The sequence below is a fragment of the Protomyctophum bolini genome (genome assembly GCF_963924005.1).
Source record: "Protomyctophum bolini genome assembly, chromosome: 7".
NCBI classification, from domain to species: Eukaryota; Metazoa; Chordata; class Actinopteri; order Myctophiformes; family Myctophidae; genus Protomyctophum; species Protomyctophum bolini.
The window spans coordinates 18,064,103-18,087,848 of NC_137868.1; the positions used below are offsets into that span (position 1 = coordinate 18,064,103).

Consider the following 23,746-nt stretch of genomic DNA (forward strand, 5'->3'; position numbering starts at 1 on the left):
GAGGCCGTTAGTGGCCACAGAGTGTGTCTGTGGGGATCTGCTTACAGGGAGGACAAAGCAGAGGTCCAGGCCAATGTCTTCAAACATGTGTTAGTACAGAAAGACAGTAACAGGCCTCCATGTATGACATGATTTATGACAACGACGTTCTCGAACGCTTTGTGACCACGGCACACCAACAATGGACAAGTCGAAATCTCAAAGAACACATCGTGACACGTTGTGAGCTTGTACATATGCCACTTTCACCTTTTTTGAGACATTATTTCTTTTTAATAACGACATTACATGGCCAAATAGGGACTCTTTGAAACAAAACAGTTTTAAGGTCAACCATAACTGGGGATAATGGTTGCTACTTTACATATAAAACTACTGTACATAACCAGAGCCTTTCACGCACACTTAATAGCGATTTATGCAGAGACAGCCATGAAAGTAGCACAGCATGCGATTCCCAGTTTCCCAACACACTCAAAGACATTTATTGTCCATCTTTCTCTCAGATTTTCGTTATTCAAATTTATATAAGAGAAGACTTCCGCACGGCGCACACCCGGCAGAAGAAGACAGCTCAGACCGAGTTGAATGTGCATGGCCATGAACACACTCTATATATATATATATATATATATATTGGTGCTAATCTAACTACTGGCTAAGTTGTTGGCTAATAAAATATGACACTGCTAGGCCTGGTAGTGCATGTGTGATTTTATCTGTGGACAGAAACAGACACAGGCAAATACAAGATCTCCTTGCAGAGATGAATATGAAATATTCTGGTTGATACAGATGTACATCAAATACACTGGTTGATCATCATCATCATCATTATTCGACCGCGGGTGAGATCATGGATTTCACAATGTCACTGAGGCCAGACTTTCCGGTTCTTCATTGAAAAGGAGGTACCAATATAAAATATACTGGCCATTACATAATGGAAAGGACAGATGACAATGCAATGTTTTAGTTTTACAAGACAATGTTGTTGCCAATAAAAGTATATTGATGTCACATTACACATCAGTATACTATTAATGATTTGCCTCGTCATCAGATTTTACACATATTAAGGTCAAACAGAATATCACATCTGCTGGGCAAGAAAGAGAGTCAGAGAGACTAATAAAATGTTCACCTAACCTCAACTGCATCCCAAAAGACTACAAAGGGAATGTATGTGTATGTGTGTGCGTGCGGTGTGTATAGCTAGTAGGTTAGTGATAAAATGTTCACCCAACCGTGTCTGCCACCACGCACTAGGAAAAAGAGATAAAGTGAGAGAAGGTAACTTATCTCAGGCTGTGTGTGTGTGTGTGTGTGTGTGTGTGTGTGTGTGTGTGTGTGTGTGTGTGTGTGTGTGTGTGTGTGTGTGCGTGCCACCCTGCTGCCTTCCCCTGACCCATCGGTCTGAGGAGCCACAATGGCTATGCACAGGCGACAGACACAACCACAATAATCAACTCAATTTGATGGATTACTGTTACGGGCCGCTGTCCTTATGATTAATAATTATAATTATGTCACCTCCCCCTACCCTAGACAGGGGGTCGCAAAAACTACCCTAAGCAAGTAACAGTGTGTGTGTGTGTGTGCGCGCGCGCGCGCGCGTGCGCGTGCATGTTTTGTAGGTGTGACAGACAGTGTGGGCACACTGGGCAGCAGGTGATTAATGTTGCTGTCATAGATGAGAAGGGCAGAGACTGAACAGAGAATGGAGGGGAGACAATACAAAACAGACGCAGCAGCCTGGGAACGTAAAACACAATGCAACACAACACAGTGACACAGAGCAGAACACAACCCAACGCAGTGTCACTCTGACAGGTCACAACGCAGTGTCCCAAACAGCTATGGCTGCCATGGAAAGGTTTATGAACCCCTGACATAGTTGTTGAGATATCTTGCTTGGGACTAAAGTGGTGGACAGACGGACGGACGCACAATGCCGTCCTTAGAGCCCCGGCACTAGCGAGGCCATAAACGCAGTACAATATAAAACAACACAACACAGTACAGTGATGACAATGCACCACAGAGGGGGACAGTACACATGCAGTCATGCACACAATTTAATTTACTCAGAGCGATCTCATGTTGGGTCACACAAGCATTCAATGACACAGACACGACTACGCCGACACCCACACAGGCCTTTCATCCCGTTACAATGGCCCAGGTCTGACTTGTCACATATTATTAATGAGTCCTAATGTACAGCTGAACAATGGAAAGCAGGTCCCACACAAGCACAGTTCATACTCCTGCGGATGAACTGTCCTTTTGTGGGACATCAGTTAACATGGGCCAGCCTACATCACACACACACACACACACACACACTAATGTGCAGAAGCGCCCATCCCAGACTGTCTGATGTGAGCGTATGCCGTATGTGTTCTCTTTTCAAAGAAGCAGGCCTTGTTTCAAATGCAACCTTGTATATATCATATACAGTACAATACTACATCCACCCATAGATTGTGCATCTCAAATCTAACATACTAAGTGGAGAATTGCAGTAATTAACAAGTCCCATATCGGGGCGCCCGCTGGCCTAGTGGTCCAGGCACATTATAGGCTCTTGCCTGACAGCATGTCGCGTGTTCGAGTCCCGTTCATGACGACCTTTGCTGCATGTCTCTCCCCCTCTTTCCTGTCTGTCTTCACTGTAACTATCAATAAAGGCACAAAAGCCAAAAACGAATCTTAGTCCCATATCAAACAAAGTCAAATGTGAGGCACTTCAGTTCAAACAGAAAAATCTCTCAAACAAGTAAACAACCCGACAGGAGATATATGAATGTGTAAGTAAAGTCCTCCGCTTGTGTTTGTTACTCGCCATCATATCAAGAGCAGGCTGAACAGTACAGACAGACGGAGGGACAGAGGGTTGAAATGAGTAATCACTCAGATGCAAGCCAAAAACAACTTGTGTGTGTGTGTGTGTGTGTGTGTGTGTGTGTGTGTGTGTGTGTGTGTGTGTCTTTGTGCAACTCTGTGTGAATGTCTTTCAGTGTGTACGTGGGAATGCCTTTCTCTGTGTGTCTCTCTTGAGGGATGCTGAGGACCAGAGAAGCCGATTGCCGCTACAGGCAAAGAACCGCTGACCCACAGTACATGCGCGCACACACACACACACACACACACACACACACACACACACACACACACACACACAGTGCTACTGTACACACATGCATTACTTAGTGCTCTCTGGAGAGGCTGGGATGAGGCCTGTGAATGTCATCACAGTGATGGGGAGAGAGGGAGAGAGAAGCATGACAGAAGAGGATGAAACGACAACTCATTGGAGGAGAGAAGACACTCTTCACCTCCCTCTGTGACTGGCACATCCTTCCTTCCTCCTCCATTCATTCATTCATTCCACGCCCTGCATTTCCTCTCCACCTCCCTCTGTTCCTGTCCCAGGACCAAGTGACGAGGTGTGTGGGTTAAGGAGGGAAGCTGAAATGCTACGTATGCTACAGAGTACAAAGTACCTTTACTTTAGCTGAGAAAGCCTGCTAGACAAAGCCTGCTAGACCTTGGTAAAAGCCTATTCTCGGAGCTGGGAAGCGTCTCAGGTCCCCAGCTTCTCTAAAATGCACTATTTTAATCATTAAATAAAATGAATCCAACTAGATCGGCACAGGCAAAACCCGGAAATGCCGTAGTAGAATAAATGACCTAAATTCAGGGTACATTGCGTTATTAAAATGGCACAAAGTGCATTTTAGAGAAAAACTGGGGACCTGAGCTACGAGAATAGACTTTTACCAACGTCTAGCAGGCTTTGTTTCGGTGAGTAGTTACATCGTTTTGTTTATTTGCTGGGATTTGAAAACCGTGCACGGAAGTGAGAATATCACCAGAGGGCTGTGGAAGGGTCTTTCACAGGGCGTCAGAGAGAGACTCGCTGTAAGCCCTGGACCAGGGCTATTCAGCCCTATACACATTTCAGCCATTTGAAAATAGCTGATCTACAAGCTCACAATGTGTCATGATGCGACGCAATGTGAGCTAGTAGATAATATCTAGTCTCATATCACAACATCGATATATTGCCAGGTTAATTTTGTTTAGTGTTAATAAAGAGTTTAGTCCAGCGGTGAAACAAGTAATTAAATTGTACTGTACTGTTTATATTTAGACCTGAGGCCGATTATACAAATCTTCTAAATCCTAATGCTGCGTTCACATGGGCAGATGCAAAGCTACTGTTCATTGTCAACGGAAGATGCAAAGATGCATCCGGCATTTGTAGCTGCTGCAAAAGCTACAAATACACTTTGCATCTTTTGCATCTGCCCGTGTGAACGCAGCATAACAGTTCTCTGAAAAACGTGTTTCTCAAATCCTTTTCATGTCAAGGACGCCCCAAAATTGTATTGGGCCACGGGGGCAACCTCAAAATATTTTGTTCCAGGGACCGCCAGAAGCAAAGATTTAGAGTTAAAATGTTTAGCGTGGCATGAAGCCAAAGTATGAAATTACTTTCCAGGTTTTAGTGGGTTAAATGGGTACGTTGGGTAGGCAGCTCTTTAAGGTGAGACCAGTATTATAATAATGATACTGGTCCAACCCTGACCTCAAGACACATCTCATCCATGATACAGATTCTCCCCGTCTCAGTTCCACTTTTCCCGTCTGTCCTTCTTTCCTCTGTCCCACCTCCGCTGTCTCCCGAGAAACACTTGTCCAAAAACGGATCCCATTACGTGCCATTACACACACACGCACACACACCTACTCTCGCTCTCTCACGCACGCAGCCACGCACACACACACACACACACACACACACACACACTCGCATACACAAATACATTAGTAAAACAGACAGCAGAGAGGGGGCTGTCCTTTGTGCAGGTAGATTAGATAAAGCTCCGTAATGCAGTTAGGCTGATGGTCTGAAAGCCTGGGTCACACTGGCTGGGGTCTCAGGGGAGAGGGGGGGGATTAGACAGTGGTCTCTGGGGGCGACACAAGGAGCCGCTGTCACATCACAGACGGGGATCAGGTTCAGTAGCTTTTGTAAGGGAATGGATCCATATCTGCTACTAAAAGCTACATAAGCTTTTCTAAGAGTTTAGAGTCTGGGAAATGCTGCTGGAGCTAAACTTAGAGGTTCTCTGGTGTACTGGTTCCCAACCTTTCTAGCTTAATGGCCAAAAGAGAAATTACATGTTTGTCGATCTGCTATTTTCACTAGTTTGGGTCTCGGGCAATCTCAAAACACGCCCCTTTGCATCACAAAAGTTAGAGTTGTTAGAGCTTGTAGATCTGTTAATGTCACTACTTCTTAAATGTTTTATTTATTTATGGAAATAGTTTGTTTTATAGACATATCTGAATCTGTTTTTGGTCAAGGGATCCCTATATAAGGTTTGTGTTGCAAAATAGTTTACAAAATATTCAAATTCCTCTCAATTCCAAATATATTTTTTTGAAAATAACTGATCTACAAACTCACCAGCTTCAGCCAATTAGAATTAGAACGGCGTACCGCTTCATATTCTTTTCGGGCAATAACTTTGAGCTCACCTGATCATCTCAGCATATCACGTTACATACGTTTGTTTTGTCAAGAAAGCAACACTGTGGCATGATGGAGTATTACCGTTAGAACAAAAGTAATCATTCGATTGGAATGTGCAAGGAAACATCTGTGGAACATTGGTATGATCCAAAATGATATTGCATGCACAAAGATAGCCTCTGTATTGGCCACTACTCAAGGGCCTTTTCCACCAAAACAACTTTGGTTCTAGAACTGGTTCTGTTCTAGATTCTTGGAACCTGAATGCGAGACATGGCCAAAGCATTTCCGGGGGGCCAAAAACGTTGAGAACCCCTGCCATAGACATCCATTGTAAACGGAGAATATTCACATAATATTCAAACATTTATTGCCAACAACAACTCCCAGTTCTGGATGAATGCAGACGTTTGAAATGTGACTGCATTACGGTGAGATCAACCCGCCTTCTCTCTGAGGAGCCAGGCACCACTGCTGAATGCATATGGGGGAAACACTGGTCTTCTATTTATCCCTCTCCAAAACTATATGATTCAAAACAAATGTAACACATTGTTTAGGCTACAAATATTACATTTTAATAAAAAATGGTATACGATACTACGGTTGGGGTGTTGTCAAAAAGTAAGCCATAAAGCTTTATTCTAGACAGAGAAGGTATCCCAGTAAAGATCATCTGTATTTTTCTAAGCAGACGAAGGTTGCACAAGGGTGAAATAAATTGTCTTAGCCAGGAGATTCCTTAACTCTCCCAGAGAGGAGTTATAAGATTTGACAGTTTGTAGCGGTCGAAAGTACTTGCGCGCTCTGCTTACGCACTAGTTGGCCATTTATGGCCTACTAGTGTGCAACAAGCAAGTATGCACTCGACAGAGTGCAGTTCTAGTTTTAACATCTACTTCTACAGTGCACCGCATCATTGGCTTGATTCAAAATCATAAATAAATAATCATAAATATTTGCTCCTATTGATTTAATCAGATCAGGTCCCAATCTATACAAACACATTGAACTTTAAACTAAATTTGAAAACACATGTACATGGTTTATTTTACTGATATTGTCCTAATGCGGGAATAGAATGAAATAAAATGAAAAATGTAATAATATAATATATAACTCACACATTAAGACAATATCAGTCACCAGACCCGTGTTTGAATAACATGGTTCAAATTGAGTTAAGTTCAATAGGATTATATAGGAGGGGGGCATGTCTGATAAAATCTAAATATTGAATCAAGCCACTTAAAAACTGTGTGTGGTGCACACAGGGTAGATACACCTTTACGAAAGGCTTTTATGCGGGTTTACTTTTGCAAAAGCACTTTTCCGTGCATGTAGGAGTGTACGATATCAAATATATTACATCAGCTTGCTGATATTAGATCAGTGTATTACTGCAACTGAAGGCCAAACGATACTCCATCGACCCTTGGACAGCTGAGAAGGTGACAAACAGCAGTCGTGCCAAGCTAAAAGGGTAGAGCGACGGACCAATGGCCTTGAATGTGCCTCAACTCTAGCAGGAGAGTGTCCTCGCCATGTGGATGATGTCCCTTTAACCTCCCCGTAAGGAAACCTCTGGTCTGCAGCACAACAAAGCAGAGCCATGGATTTGTTGCTCTCTGTCTATAATCAGAGTAGCGTCAGCTGTGTGTGTGTGTGTGTGTGTGTATGCGCGCGCTCCCCCTGTTCTGCAGCGGGACAAACGGATCCAGATGGGAACTCTGGGATCGCATTCCCTACAGGAAACCATGCACCTGAGGGCACGGCAGCGTGCACACTCACACAGAAACACGCACACGCACACACTACACAAACACGCGCGCAAATGCTAATCAGGATCAGGTTCCCTCTCTCAGGAATGCGAGTGTGCAGATGAGTGTGTGTGTGTGTGTGTGTGTGTGTGTGTGTGTGTGTGTGTGAACATGTCACCATGGCCAGAGGAGCTGTATAGTAATAGCTGTAGGTCATCAGTGAGTGAATGAATGATGTGCTATCATGTGTATGGAACAGTGCTGTAATCAAGGTAGCAGCCAGGGTGGGGCTCAGTGCCGGACATGACGACCATGAGGATGGTGGCGGCTGCCTATGTGTCATGCTGCATTCTGCTCTATTGGGAAGGAGAATCGATTGGCTCCGCCTAAAGCGGGTGATTATCAATCTGCAGAGCTGTATAGAGTTACATATGTACAGATAGATGAGATAAACAAAGTGTGTGGGTTCCAGGGTGCATGTGCACACACGCAGATACATATGCACACACTTCTACACAAACATAGATACACTTATACTGTGGATGAGTGTGTGGACACACAAAAATCCAGAAAGCGATGCAGAAACAGCAGCTAAACAATTCACGCAAATCTGTGTATACACGCACACACACCCGTGCACATCAAAGTAAACAAAAGAACTAGGGATGCACCGAAAGGTAAATTCTTGGCCGAAACCGAATACCGAATATAGGAAACAGTTGGCCGAAAACCGAATACCCGAATATCCGAATATGATTACCGGTAATATTATATATCTTTTTTCCTACCATAGCGGTCATGGCCGTACCTTAAAGCTACCTAATTTATGGCAAAATAAATGGTTATGGCAAAACTTAACTTAAATAATAATCACTATTATGGGTCCATAAAACATGTATTCAGCTCTTTTTAATGCATTAATTGCATAAACTATTCGGTGATATATTTTCTGCCTATTCGGGCCGAAACCGAATAGGCCGAAAATGCATTTTTAGCCATTTTCTGCCGAATATTTTCTGCTGCCGAATATTCGGTGCATCACTAAAAAGAACACAGCAATACAGGCAAGTGTGTCCATGCACACAAGTCATGCGTGCGCACATACACGCACACGAGCGCACGCACACACAAGTGTGTGATGTGACAAGGTGTAGTATGAACACACCAAGTGAGGTCAGCTCTGTTGTTTTAACTTGAGGGAAACCTTGAGTCCCAGGAAAGAGGTACGAATCATCTGATCCCTTTGTTATGGTGATGTGTGTGTGTGTGTGTGTGTGTGTGTGTGTGTGTGTGTGTGTGTGTGTGTGTGTGTGTGTGTGTGTGCGCGCGCCCTGGATTTTCTCGGCTCTCTTACTTATATGGAGAATGAGAGAGTGAAACTGATTTGCCGAAGTATGTTTTGGTGGTTTTTGCCTTTCCAAGATGTTTCTTAGCTGGACAGTACCAGAGACGGATCAATGCGAAAAGCTGAGTGTCAGCAGTCAGAACTCTAATATGCTCACCATTTATTTATTCTTATATTTCTGTAAACTGCCGGCAATGCATGCTGTATAGGTTCAGATGAAAGTATGGCTGAGGAGGTTAGGAGTAGGGTTGTGAAATCAGGGCCGATCGTCATTTTCAAATTATCGGAATCAGATCAGGAGCACAAATAAAACCTCATCGTGACATCCCTAGTATCATCAATATTATATGCATATCATGATATTAGACTGGATATTGTACTATTGAGATATGGCATAAGTGTTCTATAAAAATATAAGTACGGTATCGGGACCGGAAAAAATTGGTATCGGTAGATACTCAAATGATCGGAATCTTAGCCAAAAAAAAACGTGATCGGGACATCCCTAGTTAGGAGGTCCCCCTCTCAGGGACTAAAAACATAACCAGATGGCTGATTATTTCATGGAGCACGCCTTGTCCTCTGTGTCCGTCACCAGAAATGGTGAAATCTCAGAGGCAAATCATGTCACATCACACTGAGCGGCGATGTAAACAAAGAGCAGAGATTTAAGTTGCTACAATCAGTCACTGCTCCAGCACTCTATACTCTCTATACACTCTATACAGTGGCGAATACAATTTCATCCACAGAAAACGAGTTTGGTTTTCTCAAGCCGACAGTGCTGCTGCATAAAGTATAAATTAGGATTGCTTTGCTCTTTACTCATTGAAAACGTCGTAAAAAAAATCTGTTCTCGTTGAGTGACACTATTGTGCGACAATAAAATGAGGCTTTAGACAGCTGGACGGAGACAAAGACAGACCGACCACAGTGTGGTTTGTCCTGAGTGTGTGTGTGTGTGTGTGTGTGTGTGTGTGTGTGTGTGTGTGTGTGTGTGTGTGTGTGTGCGTGCGTGCACACACACAATTGAAAAGCCAAGAAACAAATGTAGGTGTCCATATATGACCATACCACTGCTAAGACACATTCCTAACCTGCTGCTAACATGTGTGTGTGGGTGAGTTGAACTTACCTTGGCGAAGAACACTGAGAGATGAGTCTCACTGCCAAGAATCCAAATAGGGAACTTTGGAGACTTCAGGAACGCACCGACCTAGAGAAGAAAAAACATGGAAGATGAAATGTCCAATTCCCACAAGTTTTCACTATCAATCACAAGAGTATGTGTTTAAAGTTGAGCCGAGTTTCAGCAGAACATAACCATGTTTCTAAAGGCAGAAGAGACCTGCTATACCGGCCAACAGACCCACATTCCACACAAACTAATTGAGACAAAAATGTAAAATAGATGTAATCAAAATCGTGATGGGGATTTGACAAGAGTTTCAACTTAACAAAGCTATATATTGCTCCATCAAAATATCTCTTAGTCTTAACGACTATGTCCAATGATCCATGGGTCGGCGGTTCGAATTCCCGGCTCCTCCTGTCTGCATGTCCAAGTGTCCTTGGGCAAGACACTGAACTCTACATTGCGGCATTGCATCCAATGAGTCGGTCGGTGTGAGCTTGCCAGCATTGGTGTGTGAATGTGGGAAGTGAGACGCAAGCGTCGACTGTTCGCCACTTCACCTCCCAATGTATGAATGAATGAACCATCCATTGTAAAGCGCTTTGAGCACTTGGAAAACCGCTATAAAATGCAATTCATTATTATTATTATTAACTTGGTTACTAAGTTATCACAGAACAATTGGTTCAATAAGTCTGGTTTAGCGGTTTGTGAATATAAGGGATATGCTCTGAGAAGATAATCATTTAGCACTCTAACATGTGTGTCTGTCGTTGAACATAGGATGTGTTCATAGGATAACGTCAATCAATTGATTCCTACAGGCTGAAGAGAGAGCAGCACTGTGCATATTCTTAACACATTAGAGGTCCTTTCAGGGGAACGGGTGACACAGGCATTGTCGCCTGGATCAACGACAGATCTGCTCATGAGGGGCATGTGCATGAAACGAGCACACGCGTGACAATTTCACGGGCCGCGCCCACGAAAGTACACTTGCGTAATCGCCGCTCAACTTTTCCGCGCATCCAAGTCCCAAGATAAACGCACGCCTCTCATTGAAAATGAATTACTAGGCACGTCAGTCGCTCCCCGTCTGAGACCTGTGGCCGATTCAAACAGTTTTCTGAAAAACCTACATTGTGCATCCAGCTCAGCTCATTATGAATCTACTCATAATATGTCATCATCTGTTGCTTTTCTCTAACACACACTTTGCTGATGGACGATGTAGAACACACCAAGTCCATCGAGATCATTCTAAACGTGACATCACACACACGCACACATGATGAAATGAAACCATCCAATTCCCGGCAATTTTGATCATCAATCAGAACAACAGCAATTTCCAGTGCACGCTTGATGTGACATATCAGCTGTGGGGACCAGCAGATTTCAATACATCTTGCTCAGTATCTCAACATGGCGTTGATCATTGCGAAGCACTTGTGATGAATCATGACTGACAAGCAACGAAACATACCGCAGCTGCCATATTCACCTTGGAACAATCAAGAAGACGTACTGTATGTGTCACGCCGGTCACCTCATGTAGCAGTGGACGGTATAGAAGGTAGACCCAATGAACTTGTCCTACCATATGGCAGTTCAGTTTGGACCAAACCGTGCTGACCGATGATAGAGGTTGCTTTTTTCTGCGGCACTTATTTTTATTTTCACTTTCTGCTTGATTTAATTGCATTTCATAGAGTTCATCAGAGATGGAAGTTACTTGAGAAAGGGTTTTGTTCTATCTTTCCCGATTATTGCAGTTTTGCACAATAAATGTACCTCTCTACTATGGGAAATACTGTATGTAATGCATTTAAGAATACCACAATAGCTGTATGCAGACTGAAAATGGTTTTTTTGCAAATCTGCACTGATCTCATTAAACGACCCCTATGAGATCGTCAGGGCTGAAATCAGTCCCCAGGACTGAGAACTTTAAGCACTGTGTATGCAGTTGCCAGTGCTTTTGACACCTTTAAGAAACACAATGCATATTAAATTGAAACTTTGACAGTCTAATCGGCTATTGTCAGAGCACAACCCTGCCGTACGACAGAGTTTATATGAACCGCCAGTGTTCCGTCAGACATACAGCCAGTATTCATCGACTGCAGCAACACCATAAACAACACATCAGAGTTCAACACGCAGCAGACATACTGACGGCCAGCCTCTGTCCTGGTTTGATCTGTGTCACCATCTAATTTTACAGTACATGTAACTCAACCATCTCCTCTCTATTAACTCTACTAGATCAGTTTGTTTTGGTCGGTTCTGTTGGTTCACTGCATTACTGCGTTCCAGGCCCCAGACTCGGCATGCTCTCTGTGTCGAGGCTTATTTTGGCAACGGCTACCCCACAGGGACCTAAAGAAAGTTCAGAAGTGATTTGTGGTCCAAAATGTCACATGTCAAATGTGCATACCTTTACCATATCTCCTGCATTCTATGTTGGTGTACAGGTAATGACTCTCAGCCAGGGGTGAGCGTCCCGAGGGGAAGGGGTGGGGAGGGAGAGAGAGAGAGAGAGACTGGTGTGGGAGGGGATGGAGTGATGAGGATGACAGGAGTGTAGATGTGTGTTTCGGGGTGTGCGTGGTCAGCCCAGATCGTTCCTCAAAACACATATTTTCACATGGGAGCTGTGGCTATGTGGCTTGGTTTCCCACTGTGTACACAGCTATATACACGCACCCACGATGCACGCGAATGCGCGCACACACACATGCAGACTTGGAGAGAGTTCTGCGTATGGCGTTTTGTGTTAGCGAGCGTCTGTGTGAGAAAAGTGATGTTTATTTGCGTTCGTAGCGCACGTCCCACAGCTCTAGAGGGTCTATCTAAATGTGAACTCACTCTTCACTAATAAACAAGAATGTAACACACCACAGTTACTCATAATGGTTATCACTTTGACTAAAACTATGTGTCCTCACTCCTCAAAGAGACTCTTTTCTGTGTGTGTGTGTGTGTGTGTGTGTGTGTGTGTGTGTGTGTGTGTGTATATATACAGTGGTGTGCATGTGAGCTATTAGACGATAATGTGTGGTAATGTACAGTACTTATATTTAACATAAAGTGGCTATTTTCACACCAATCTTTGGAGTTATTGATCTCATCGATCAATAAATATTGAAATGCCACCAAAACTAGATAAGAGATGATCTTTGATCCAAAAGGTGTCACGCAAATTGCAAATGTAGTGTGGTTTTGTGTGACTGTGTGCACATCCGTCAGTACATGCAATGCATGTGTAAACTTGCCTCAAACAGTATATGTGCGTCTGTGTGTGTGTGTGTGTGTGTGTGTGTGTGTGTGTGTGTGAACGTGCATGTATGAGTATACAGTACATACCTTACAGTAACGTAGAGACTCCATGAGAGTGAGGAAACCCACTGCAGCGTGTTTATGGATCCCGTGCAACACTGCCACACACAGAAAGGAGAGAGAATGGCAAATACATAAGGACTGCAGTAGAAAAAGTGAACACCATATGTATATTCCATCAAAGTTATAGTATGGATCATCAGTGAAAGCCTGAACACACTTCAGGCATACAGGACTGTACCACTACAACTAACTGAAAACAGTCTGTGATATGAGCACCCTCTGGTGGCCATTTCTGCATGTGACACGGACATACAATGCTTACCGGTATGTTTGAGGGCTGTGAGCTACTGTACAGTATAATAACTATACACTTTGGTAACCGATTTAAAATGGAATCATCTCGAAAATGAAAATTTATTTAATGCAACATACAGAATGCTGTACAATAAATTAAAATAAAACAGCAACATTAAAATAGAGAAATAATTAAAATAAGAGCAGTTAAAACAATATGTAGACTTGCCAATGTTTATATTTCAATTATAAAATCATGAATACCTGTTCTATTTGGCAAATAGAAAATATTAAATGTAGTCATTGGTGCAGCCCTTATACCTTATGTACATACCGGTACATGCTTGTTCTAGTGTATGTGTGTTAATGTATATACTGCATGTTTATGTGGTCTTATTCAACCGTGGATGAGTTACCTCTTGTAGTTGGTGCTATTTGTACCCCCTCTGCTCTACACCAAATAGCAGATCTACAAGCTCACAATGAGCTGCAATGAGTCGGACTGCTATTATTGGCAAATGTTCCCCTCAGAATTGGGACTCTAGGGTTCAAGCGGTTAACTTACTCATGCCAGAGCACTCTCTATCCCCGTCCCAGACGTTAGAGACAGCATGGCCAGTAACTAGAAGATTCACCAGGCTCTGACTGGAAAATACACACACACACACACACACACACACACACACACGAGAGAGTACTCAAACTAATGTAGGGAGAAGAAACATAGGAATAACGCTGTTGCGATACAAAGTTGCTAATGTGTTTCTAGTGCCGTGTTCAATTCATCAAACTTCATACTTGGCATTAATACGTGTTGCAATTGTAAATATTCACTGTTGTGTGAGGTGAGTTGTTGTACCTGCCATGGCCATGGAGACGATCTATAAGAGGCTCCTCTGTGTCCTCAATCTCATTCTTAACGTTCTCTATACCCTACACACGCACACACACACACACACACACACACAATAATATGTATTACGTATCCATGGATAAAGCAATTCATAATTGAACATGGTATGGGTGGTGGTGGGGCTTGCATGCATAGACATATAAACGCTAGATGGTGCAAGGCAGAGTCTCTGGCGTCGTTCACCGGCAGCCTTCTTGCTACAGTAAACTTTCTGGTACACTCTATGGTAGCTGGTGATCTCATCAAACAAAAATACTCTTAACTCGCTAAAATCTTGACGGATTTACAAACACTCAGTATGGTTTATAACACACGTTATCAACATGGCTTTGATTTAGGATGCTTATCTACTTAATGTAATTTCCCATATAGGTATGCTGACATCTCTGACATTTATGTCAAACCAAAACGTTTGAAAATCGGTTGATAATTGAGCAAGTCATGGTTATTTAAAATGTACATGCCCCATAGACACAATGTCATAAGTGGGCGAGCTACCTGTGGCAAGATGGCTTCCATGTGGCGACGTAGCTCTCCAGTAAAAAAAAAAAAAAAAAACTTACAAAGTTTATTTGTACATAAAAAAAACTGTGTACATTGGTGACTATAACTATAATCTACCTGATCTTGAGGCCTACAAATTCGGGATTAACTAGTCGACGAGTTGCTTAATGCCCTAATATACACCGGTATACTGTATATTTTACCTTTGTTAGGATGACAGAATAGAGGAAGAGAAGGACTCCACAGCACCCCCTCCAGGTGTGGTAGAGAGACATCACCTCCTCTCTGAGCTCACTCACTGATTGCACCAACCGCTTACTGACACACACACACACACACACACACACACACACACACACACACACACACACACACACACACACACACACACACACACACACACACACACACACACACACACACACACACACACACACACACACACACACACACACACACACACACACACGTCAAATACAAATTAAAGTTCATTATTACAGTAGTAGAGTATAATAGCACATTACATTGTAGTTGAAATTTAAAACATCTTATAAGATGTGAGACTGTACAATCCCCAAGCGAGTCTCTCACTAACGCCCTGTGGGGCGCCGCACGCCTTCGCTGTTCTCTAGCAAAATTTCCCACTGTCGTGAAGGTTTTAGAATTCCCCGAAAATAAACAAAACCAGGTAGCTACTCACCAAAACAAAGCTTGCTAGACCTAGGAAAATATCTATTCTCTAAGCTGGGAAGCGGTTCAGGGCCCCAGCTTCTCTCTAAAATGCACTTTGTGCTATTTTAATAAAGCAATGAACCGGACGGAGTAACTTTTATTTTATTTTTTTATCCCACGATTTTGTAACCCATTTTTTCACCCAGTGTCAATTATCTAACGTAATCCTGGGCGCTACACTTCCTCTGCCAACCTGGGGGGCAGCGGACTGACCTCATGCTTCTGTGCATGAGGAGTCCAAGCTGCTTCTTTTCACCTGACAGGGGAGAGTTTCCCCGGCCGGACTTAGCGCATGGAAGGAACACGTTATTCCGACCAGTTCCTTTCCTTTCCATCCGGCTGGCCAGGGAGAGGTAGTTTAGAGACCAGGATTACTGCATGTTTTTGTGAGGGTACCTACTCTAGGGGACATGGAGAGAACATGCAAACTCCAACCTCCATCTCAATACAAAGCATTGGCAGGGTTGATACATAGTAGTGAAGTCAAAGCTAAACAAACCCACACACCAGACGGACATATTACTCAACGTCAGACCTCTATTGGATGAGGGAGAGGGGTGACTAAAGGCCAGCAGGGTGATACTACATTAAACAGGGTTCCCACACAATGAATTTTCTAACCTTTTCCATAACTTTTAAAGTATTTTACCCAAATTCCAGGCCTATAGCAAACTGTGCCATCAATGCCCCAAACGAGTCACTCGAACAAAGGTGTCACGTTAACAATGCCTCACGGTGGAACATGTTGTTAGCTTGTAGATCTATTTATGTCACGTGACATCCTGTATACATTAGGCCACTCTCTCACAGCACTACATTTTACCATGTTACATTTCACTTACATTTCAGTTTCACATCATGTTAGACATGTTTTGGGACATGTTTTTTAACGAACAACATGAATAAGTAAAAAACAACGTATATCCAAGTATTTTCCAAAACATTTGATTTGATTCCAAACCGCTTCCAGGCTTTGAAAACAGTTTTTCGAATTTAAAAATATTTCCAAGAATTTAATGAACGTGGAACCCTGATTAAGATTTAGATGACAATGTCGACCACAAAATCTGGCTGTTTCCCTTTAGAGATGCTCCGATCAATCGGACACCGATCAGTGATCGGCCGACATTAAATCGGTGGAGAAACCGTCTTATACCTTTAAGTGGTATAAAAGTCAAATCAGATATATATAGTATAATATAATTTTGCCTCTTTGTGACAGGCCTAAACATTTTCCCCTTCCTCCCCACACACACACACACAGACACACACACACACACACACAGGAACACACAGGTTTTGACATATAATAATTTAGGAAATATTAAAATTTTCCCGTTACGCACAAGATTACATCCGATCATGAGAAAAACAAGCGGTGATCGGGATCGGTCCCAAAACACCATGTCCCTTGTCAATGTTTGTGTTTTTAGTCCTTGAATAAAATGGGTGGAGTAGAGATAGTCGAGTGTGGAGTAGAGTAGGCTAAGGTTCACTTACTGTAGAACACTGTGAAACTGCTCAAAGCCAAGATCTTCAACAGCTAAAGCCGCTAGACATAGGAAAGCACACACACACACACACACACACACACACACACGATGAGTTGACATGCATTTATGCATGCACATACCATAACAGAAGCAGCATGACATTCTTATTTGACTCAACTGGTACAGAATAACACTGTCAAACAAGTTAGTCATTAATAGCAACTCAGAACTACAACACTGTCACTCCTATTGTGCTTTTCACTCCCCAAATTAGTTGTCGCCAACGAATGCCTCGTTTGTTGTCACTATGCTGTTGTATCTTGACTCACCCGCCAGTGAGGAGCCCCCACCGGGAGGATGCAGAGCCATCGCCCTACTCCTCCCGGCTCCCGCCCAACACTCAACCTGTGCCTACCCCAGCTGGAGGAAATATGTGCAGTGATGTCAACCTTCCCGCCCAGCTACCCTCCCCAGAACACAGGGGGGGGGGGGGGGGGGGGGCAATTTAATTTGTGTAGGTGGATGCACCATGGTGGATTCAAGCCCACAACCTCTGTGGTGGTGGGCAGTCACTTTACCACTGCACCACCTGAGTGCCTTGTGGACGTGTATACTCTCATCGCTTAAAATAAATTATGAATATTTAAAAGTGTTGACTACATACTTTTTTATTTGGAACGACATTTTTTGGCTGAGCGACAAAGTATAAATCACCCTTTCCACAGATAACGTACTGGGCTGTCGCTGGTCCTGCAGGGGCTGGCTGCTCTCCGGCTCTGGCGTGCCCTGCGTGTGTGATGAAGGTGTTTGCGTGGTGGTGTGAGGGCTCTGTCCTTTAGCCCATGACAACAGGCAGTAGGTGGTGGAGGGACCGAAGCAGGCACACTCCAGGATCTCACTCAGAGTGGAGCACAGAGCTGTCTTCTGGTCCTCCTCTGGAAAAAAGAAAATGTTCACTTCAGTCAGTGTCCATAAAAAGTAGAGCTCTCATTCAGTAGTCATAATCATTCTTCTTAAACTTTCTTTTGAGAACATGAAAAACTTTGCGATTCAAGGAAAACCCATGAATGCTATTCAACTCAATATGTGTCATTATCAGTATTATCAAAGCGCATATCAAATTTAAAACACATTTTGAACTACTGTGATAGAAAAAGTGAAGTCATTCTGCACAAGTCACCATTTCCATAATACAGCAGCAGACAGTTTTATATGAGTAGTACATTCTAGAATAGATTATCACAGTACACATTCACAACTGGAAGTCAGGCAGTCTAAAAGTGGTAACCCACCTGTCATCTGTCTCCAATCTAAACTTTCTCTGTTGAATAGGATATTCTTCAGAAGGAAGGCCTGCAAACAAACAAACCCTGAATCAAGCACATGCAAACAGGCACATATATATATATATCTTTGCGGCAGAATCAGAAACGAATGAATTCACAGGATAAAATGTGGGCCCAATATGATAATAGGTACTACTGCATATAACCGAGGTGTGTGTATTCCTTTCCTAACGGGCACAACCCTAGTATTATAAATGTTGGAAGATTTAATTAAATCAACAGTGAACTGATCATTTTCTGTTAAGTGACTAGTTAGAACGTGCTCTTCACCACCATATGAATAGCTTTCAGTTGCTATACAATCGATAAACAGGAAGTCTGCCTCTGTCTGCTTCAATGTATTAAATACACCTTTTAAAATCCATTTATGTCGGATTATTTTCCCAGATTCATTCAAAACAAGCTTTATTCACGGCTCATAACTAAAGCGTTGCTGGTCGCGAGACTTGGCTCATACCTGAACAGGTGCAATGACAGCACAGGGTCCTCCTTCTAACTGCTTCAGGGCTGAAGGCTCATTCTCACTGAAAACAAACCCTGTCACACAAAAACAACATAATCACAGTCACACACTTTATCACCATATATACGAGATTCACACGAGGAACTTTCTCAATGTGAAAAAATATAAATGAAACAATCAATGTGTGACCATGATCAAAGTACACACACATGCTGTTGGGCAGCGGTGGCCGAACGGTTTGCGGAGCGGTCTTGATATCGGAAGGTCGCTAGTTCATATGCCCGGACCGGCACGTTAAAATGACCACCGCTGAAGTGCCCTTGGACAAGGCATTGAACCCCTACCATGTTCTATGAGCAGGGCCTGGCTGTAAACAAGTTATTGAGCTTAGTCCAGTTACCCTGGGTAAACATAGTACCTTTCCTGTAGTGTACATAATAGTGCTAGTTTTTACCTTCTTTTTTTCCCCTCAATTTAGTCCTCATGTCAATTCATTCCTCCCCACACACATTTCTGTGTTGTCGTCACTGCTGTATCCTGTATCCTACTGACTCACCTAGCAGCGGGGAGTCCCCACCGGAGACTTCGTCCTACTCCTCCTGTCCAATACTCACTGCAGTGCTGACGGGTGCGGCCACCAGCCGGTAGGATTACGTGCAGTGACAACTATCACCCTCCTCCGCCCGACATCCCTCCCCTGAACACGTGTTCAAAGATATTTACCTTGTGCCCATCTACGGAAGATGGAGGCCGACACTCCTCCACTTGCAGGTCTGCCCCACACCAAATCCACCACATCTCTATTCAAATCCGACATGTCGGCTGCCACCAAACTACGCAGTCCACCTTCAGGTGCAACAGATGGGGGTGGGGGGTTGGGGGTGGTTCTGAAGGGGACAGGGTGGGGCGGGGAGAGCTCTGCTGAGGACAGCTTTTGTAGGTGTTTGACTTGGCTCTTGGCCAACTGTGAGGCTCCTCTTATTTTGCCTGATAGGTGAGCTGTTGTCATTGGCCACCGGACGATTCCGTGGGTTCTCTCTCCAATGACGGCACCAGAAAGGCAGGTAAGAAGAACGGTCTGCAAATCATCATCACAAATAAAATATATTACCTTTACAGCCTAGCCTCGGTCCCAGGCTTACTGGCTGGCTCTAATGTGGTCATATTATTCATCACAGCGCAAAACTTGATAATATTTAACATTCTAATTAAGTTAAATTACTGATTACCACATACTTGATATTTTCTGTTTTACTTGGAATATTTCTCATTAATTGTTTGTTGTTTTCCAAAAAATAGTCTAAGTGACAAATTGACTACAATGTTTTTGAGGACTAATAGACGACTATAAGACCAAATGTAATAATACAACACGTCAGGATTTGTTGCTGTTAAATCCATAGCAGGAATGCTCGCCAACTCAAAACTACCACTAAAGCGTTATTCATAGTATGGATTTTCGGTGGTGAGGTGACCACCGAACTACAACATGACGTCACTAGCCGCGGTGAAGAGCAAACCACCGCCACCGCCCCAGTCCTTCTCTGTTCTTACTCAACACTGCTCCACGTTATTACAGCTCCAGTGGTCACCTCCTCACCACCGGAGCGGTGGTCACCTCAACACCGAAAATCCAGACTATGAATATGCCTTTAGTTGGACAAATGTATTGCATTGCAACTAGAGACTGATTGAATACTTTATTAGCAGTTTGACTTTTTACTGTGGCCAGTTTCGAATTGCAACCACCAAGTGCTCTTTTAGAGTCCTCTATGACTGTTGATAGGGCGGTCCACATTTTTGTGGCATAGCAGAATGTGATTTGTGGAGCTACCCTTTTTTGCAGTTTGACAGGTACATGGGTGTCTTCGTGGTGTAGTGTATCTTGTAGACCAGGGCAAGCACATGGCCTCTGAGCCAACAGACCAAATAGCAAAATGTTTTGTTTTTGTTGGTTTTTTTGGAGGGGGGGGTGTCTAGACTCTGGAGCCTGTTTTTAAGGCCGTTCTTTGTGGTGCTATGGTACCCCATGGGGTGCATGCATAGTCAAAGTGGCATTGGAGTAACTTTAACTGAGAGAAACCCAATCTGCCAACACTGTTCGAGTTTACTGTACCACAAAATGTCAACATCAGAGGTAATATCTTCTGAGAATGTTTGAGATTCTAGTACTCCTAGGCTTAATACATGGCATTATTGGCATAGCCATAGGCCTAGCATATATAGGCCCTGCAGAGCTGGAAATCGGATGCCTAGAACTACAACTTGGACTTGGAGGTTGTACTTGAATTAAAAAAAGGGGGCATAGATCGAGTCCACCATTTGTGAAAGTACTGTGCATGACATTGACACTGCAGTTAAGATGTGCAAATAAACAAACATGCAACTCAGCAAACTGAGCTTGCTTTGTTGGAATGAATGAAGGAAAGAGAATAGTTTTTTGACACTGACCACAGAGGTGGCTAGCCCTGCAGGGTGCAGTCGAACTAATAGAGCTACGTGATGCAATACACTGACGGAGGATTGGCTATAAAGCACCGTTATTCAACAACTAATTAGCAACAAACACACATGGTACACATGATAAGCAGCAGTAACGGCTATATTTAACTGACACAGCGTTCATTCAAGCTAGCTATTAGCATTAGTAAGCATCTTGCAGCTAACATTTACGTTTGTGTCGCCTATGAATACGTCCGTTGTAACGCCATGGATAATTATGAATGCTTAAGAGTAGCCTTTAGTTGCGTAAATGATTATTACCTTAAAATATCAAGCGGTTAAAGAGAGACTGTGGAATGTTTCACTGATATTTGTCATTCGTTAACTAACGTCTCTGTCATTCGTTTATTTACAACAGAAGAAAATATATGCGCGTGCAAGTAACGTCGCTGCCCATTGGTTCAAATACAGAAGGTTCCGGCTGCGTCAAGGGGCACAGCCTCCGCGCGACGTCCCATTGGTCCTCACTGTTGTCAATAACACCCATGGCCCACCCTTGGTACAGTACATACGTTCAGATTTAGATTTATATATTATTTTATCAATACTTTGTTTCATTGATTGAATACTTTATTAACAGTTTGCAAAGACAAGCACAGGAGAGTTACAGTTCAATACAAGGTCTGGTAGGATTTTAAACCTATAGTAAAGAAAGCACAATGGCTTGTTTCCATTGGGGTCTTAAGACACTCAAATTATGAGTGTTCATATTTTAACTAATAGGCTATAGCCTATTAGTTAAAATCCAAAGAAAGAAAGAAAGAAAGAAAGAAAGAATACATACATACATACATACATACCGGTATATAAAGGATTAAGGGAGAAAGGAAATAGCAATTAATAAAGTTCTGAAGAGCAGTGGTTTATTTCAGTGCAATCTGTAGCCTATTGTATTGTCATCAACATACTAAACCATGTCTTCCTACTGTACATGCATGAGCAGATCTAGGAGCATGCACACTGATAGAAGACAATAAAGGGGGACGTTCTTCATGGTACCCACAGATTCACAACCAACACATTGGACCCTTTGACCATTTTGCTTGTCACCTTAACATAGCCTATACCCACTTTCAAATGACAGTAATAAGTAATATGTAATATGTAAAAAATATCTATCTAATATAATAAAATAAATTATGTAAGTAAATTCCACTGTGCTTTTTGTTGTGTTTTTGAAATTTGGAAGCAAATTTCTTAGTTTGACAGTCAATGTTGACTAGACTAGACTGCGGCTAAACGATTTAAAAGGACTAAAATAGGACTAAAACTAAACAGTGTTATTCAAAGGACTATAAGACTAATATAAGACTAAATGAGAATTAGCTAAATTGACGTTATGGTCCTCTGCTACTTCATATTGGCTTGTCTATGGCTGCTGATACTGCACTTTGCGATATCAAATCTATTCTGCACCTAAGATTAATTTAAGATTCATTGTGTTTTTTTCTATTGCTTAAAATTGGCTAATGTATATTGATGTATACAGTATAATGAATAAATTTGAGTTTTGAAAAATTTATGTAGGCCTATTGTGTTTCTCAATGTGCTTTTAGTACAGGATTCTGAATCTTTTAAGCCCCATTCAGAATGTTTTGAGTAGAAGTGTGATTTAGAAGCATATTAAGTCATCTGGTATCTGGCATGACTAACGTGTAAACATATAGTGCTATTTGGCACCTCTGGTGCTATATAGCGACTTTTGGTTCCATTTAGCACCATTGCTGGATTTTTCTTAAAGGTGCTCTCATGGGAAAGTCACATGCATTTATCTGCAATTGTCATGATCACCTTAAAGAAAACAACTTTCACAATACGGTAGTTTAAAAAAAATAAAGTGACAATGATAAAGAAAGTTATTTTCTGTCTCTCCTTCTCTTTGTGGGAAAGTCATGCTGGTGATGTCATCTGTCTTAGTTAGAAGAACATGCACGGTTACACACACACACACACACACACACACACACACACACACACACACACACACACACACACACACACACACACACACACACACACAGAGAGACTTGATGGTGAGTCAGCAGAGCTTTCTGCTGACTGAGGTCTGGGCTGACAGTACACTCTGCGTGTTTGATGAAACTCCAATACTCCTCTGGCAAAACACAACCTCGCTTCATTTGGCTGCCTCACGAAAGTGTGCAACTGTGTGAGTTAGAGAGTGAGTTTTTCATTAAACAATCAGACAATGTGCTGAGTCAGCGGTGTGTAAAGCAGTAGAGTGAAACAACTAATTCACTGTGAAAGCCAATTCTCACTGAGCAGACTGCTCTCCTGTTGCTCTCCATCTCAATACAAAGCATTGGCATGGTCGATACGTAGTGAAGTCAAAGCTAAACCACACCAGA

General features: G+C 42.7%; 1 protein-coding gene across 1 annotated transcript in view; it reads right to left on the reverse strand.

The window, feature by feature from the left end:
- mindy3 (MINDY lysine 48 deubiquitinase 3) overlaps nucleotides 1-21,731 on the reverse strand; it is a 52,242-nt gene extending 30,511 nt beyond the window's left edge. The window contains exons 1-11 of the mRNA XM_080767502.1: nucleotides 21,642-21,731; nucleotides 19,602-19,956; nucleotides 18,873-18,952; nucleotides 18,362-18,422; nucleotides 17,804-18,004; nucleotides 17,077-17,128; nucleotides 15,048-15,162; nucleotides 14,287-14,360; nucleotides 13,993-14,072; nucleotides 13,158-13,228; nucleotides 9,789-9,869 (exon numbers count right to left, since the gene is read on the reverse strand). Coding sequence (XP_080623628.1) covers nucleotides 9,789-9,869; nucleotides 13,158-13,228; nucleotides 13,993-14,072; nucleotides 14,287-14,360; nucleotides 15,048-15,162; nucleotides 17,077-17,128; nucleotides 17,804-18,004; nucleotides 18,362-18,422; nucleotides 18,873-18,952; nucleotides 19,602-19,887 — 1,101 coding nt within the window. The 5' untranslated portion in view covers nucleotides 19,888-19,956; nucleotides 21,642-21,731. The remainder of the gene's footprint in view (nucleotides 1-9,788; nucleotides 9,870-13,157; nucleotides 13,229-13,992; nucleotides 14,073-14,286; nucleotides 14,361-15,047; nucleotides 15,163-17,076; nucleotides 17,129-17,803; nucleotides 18,005-18,361; nucleotides 18,423-18,872; nucleotides 18,953-19,601; nucleotides 19,957-21,641) is intronic.
- Between the last annotated feature and the right edge of the window lie 2,015 nt (nucleotides 21,732-23,746).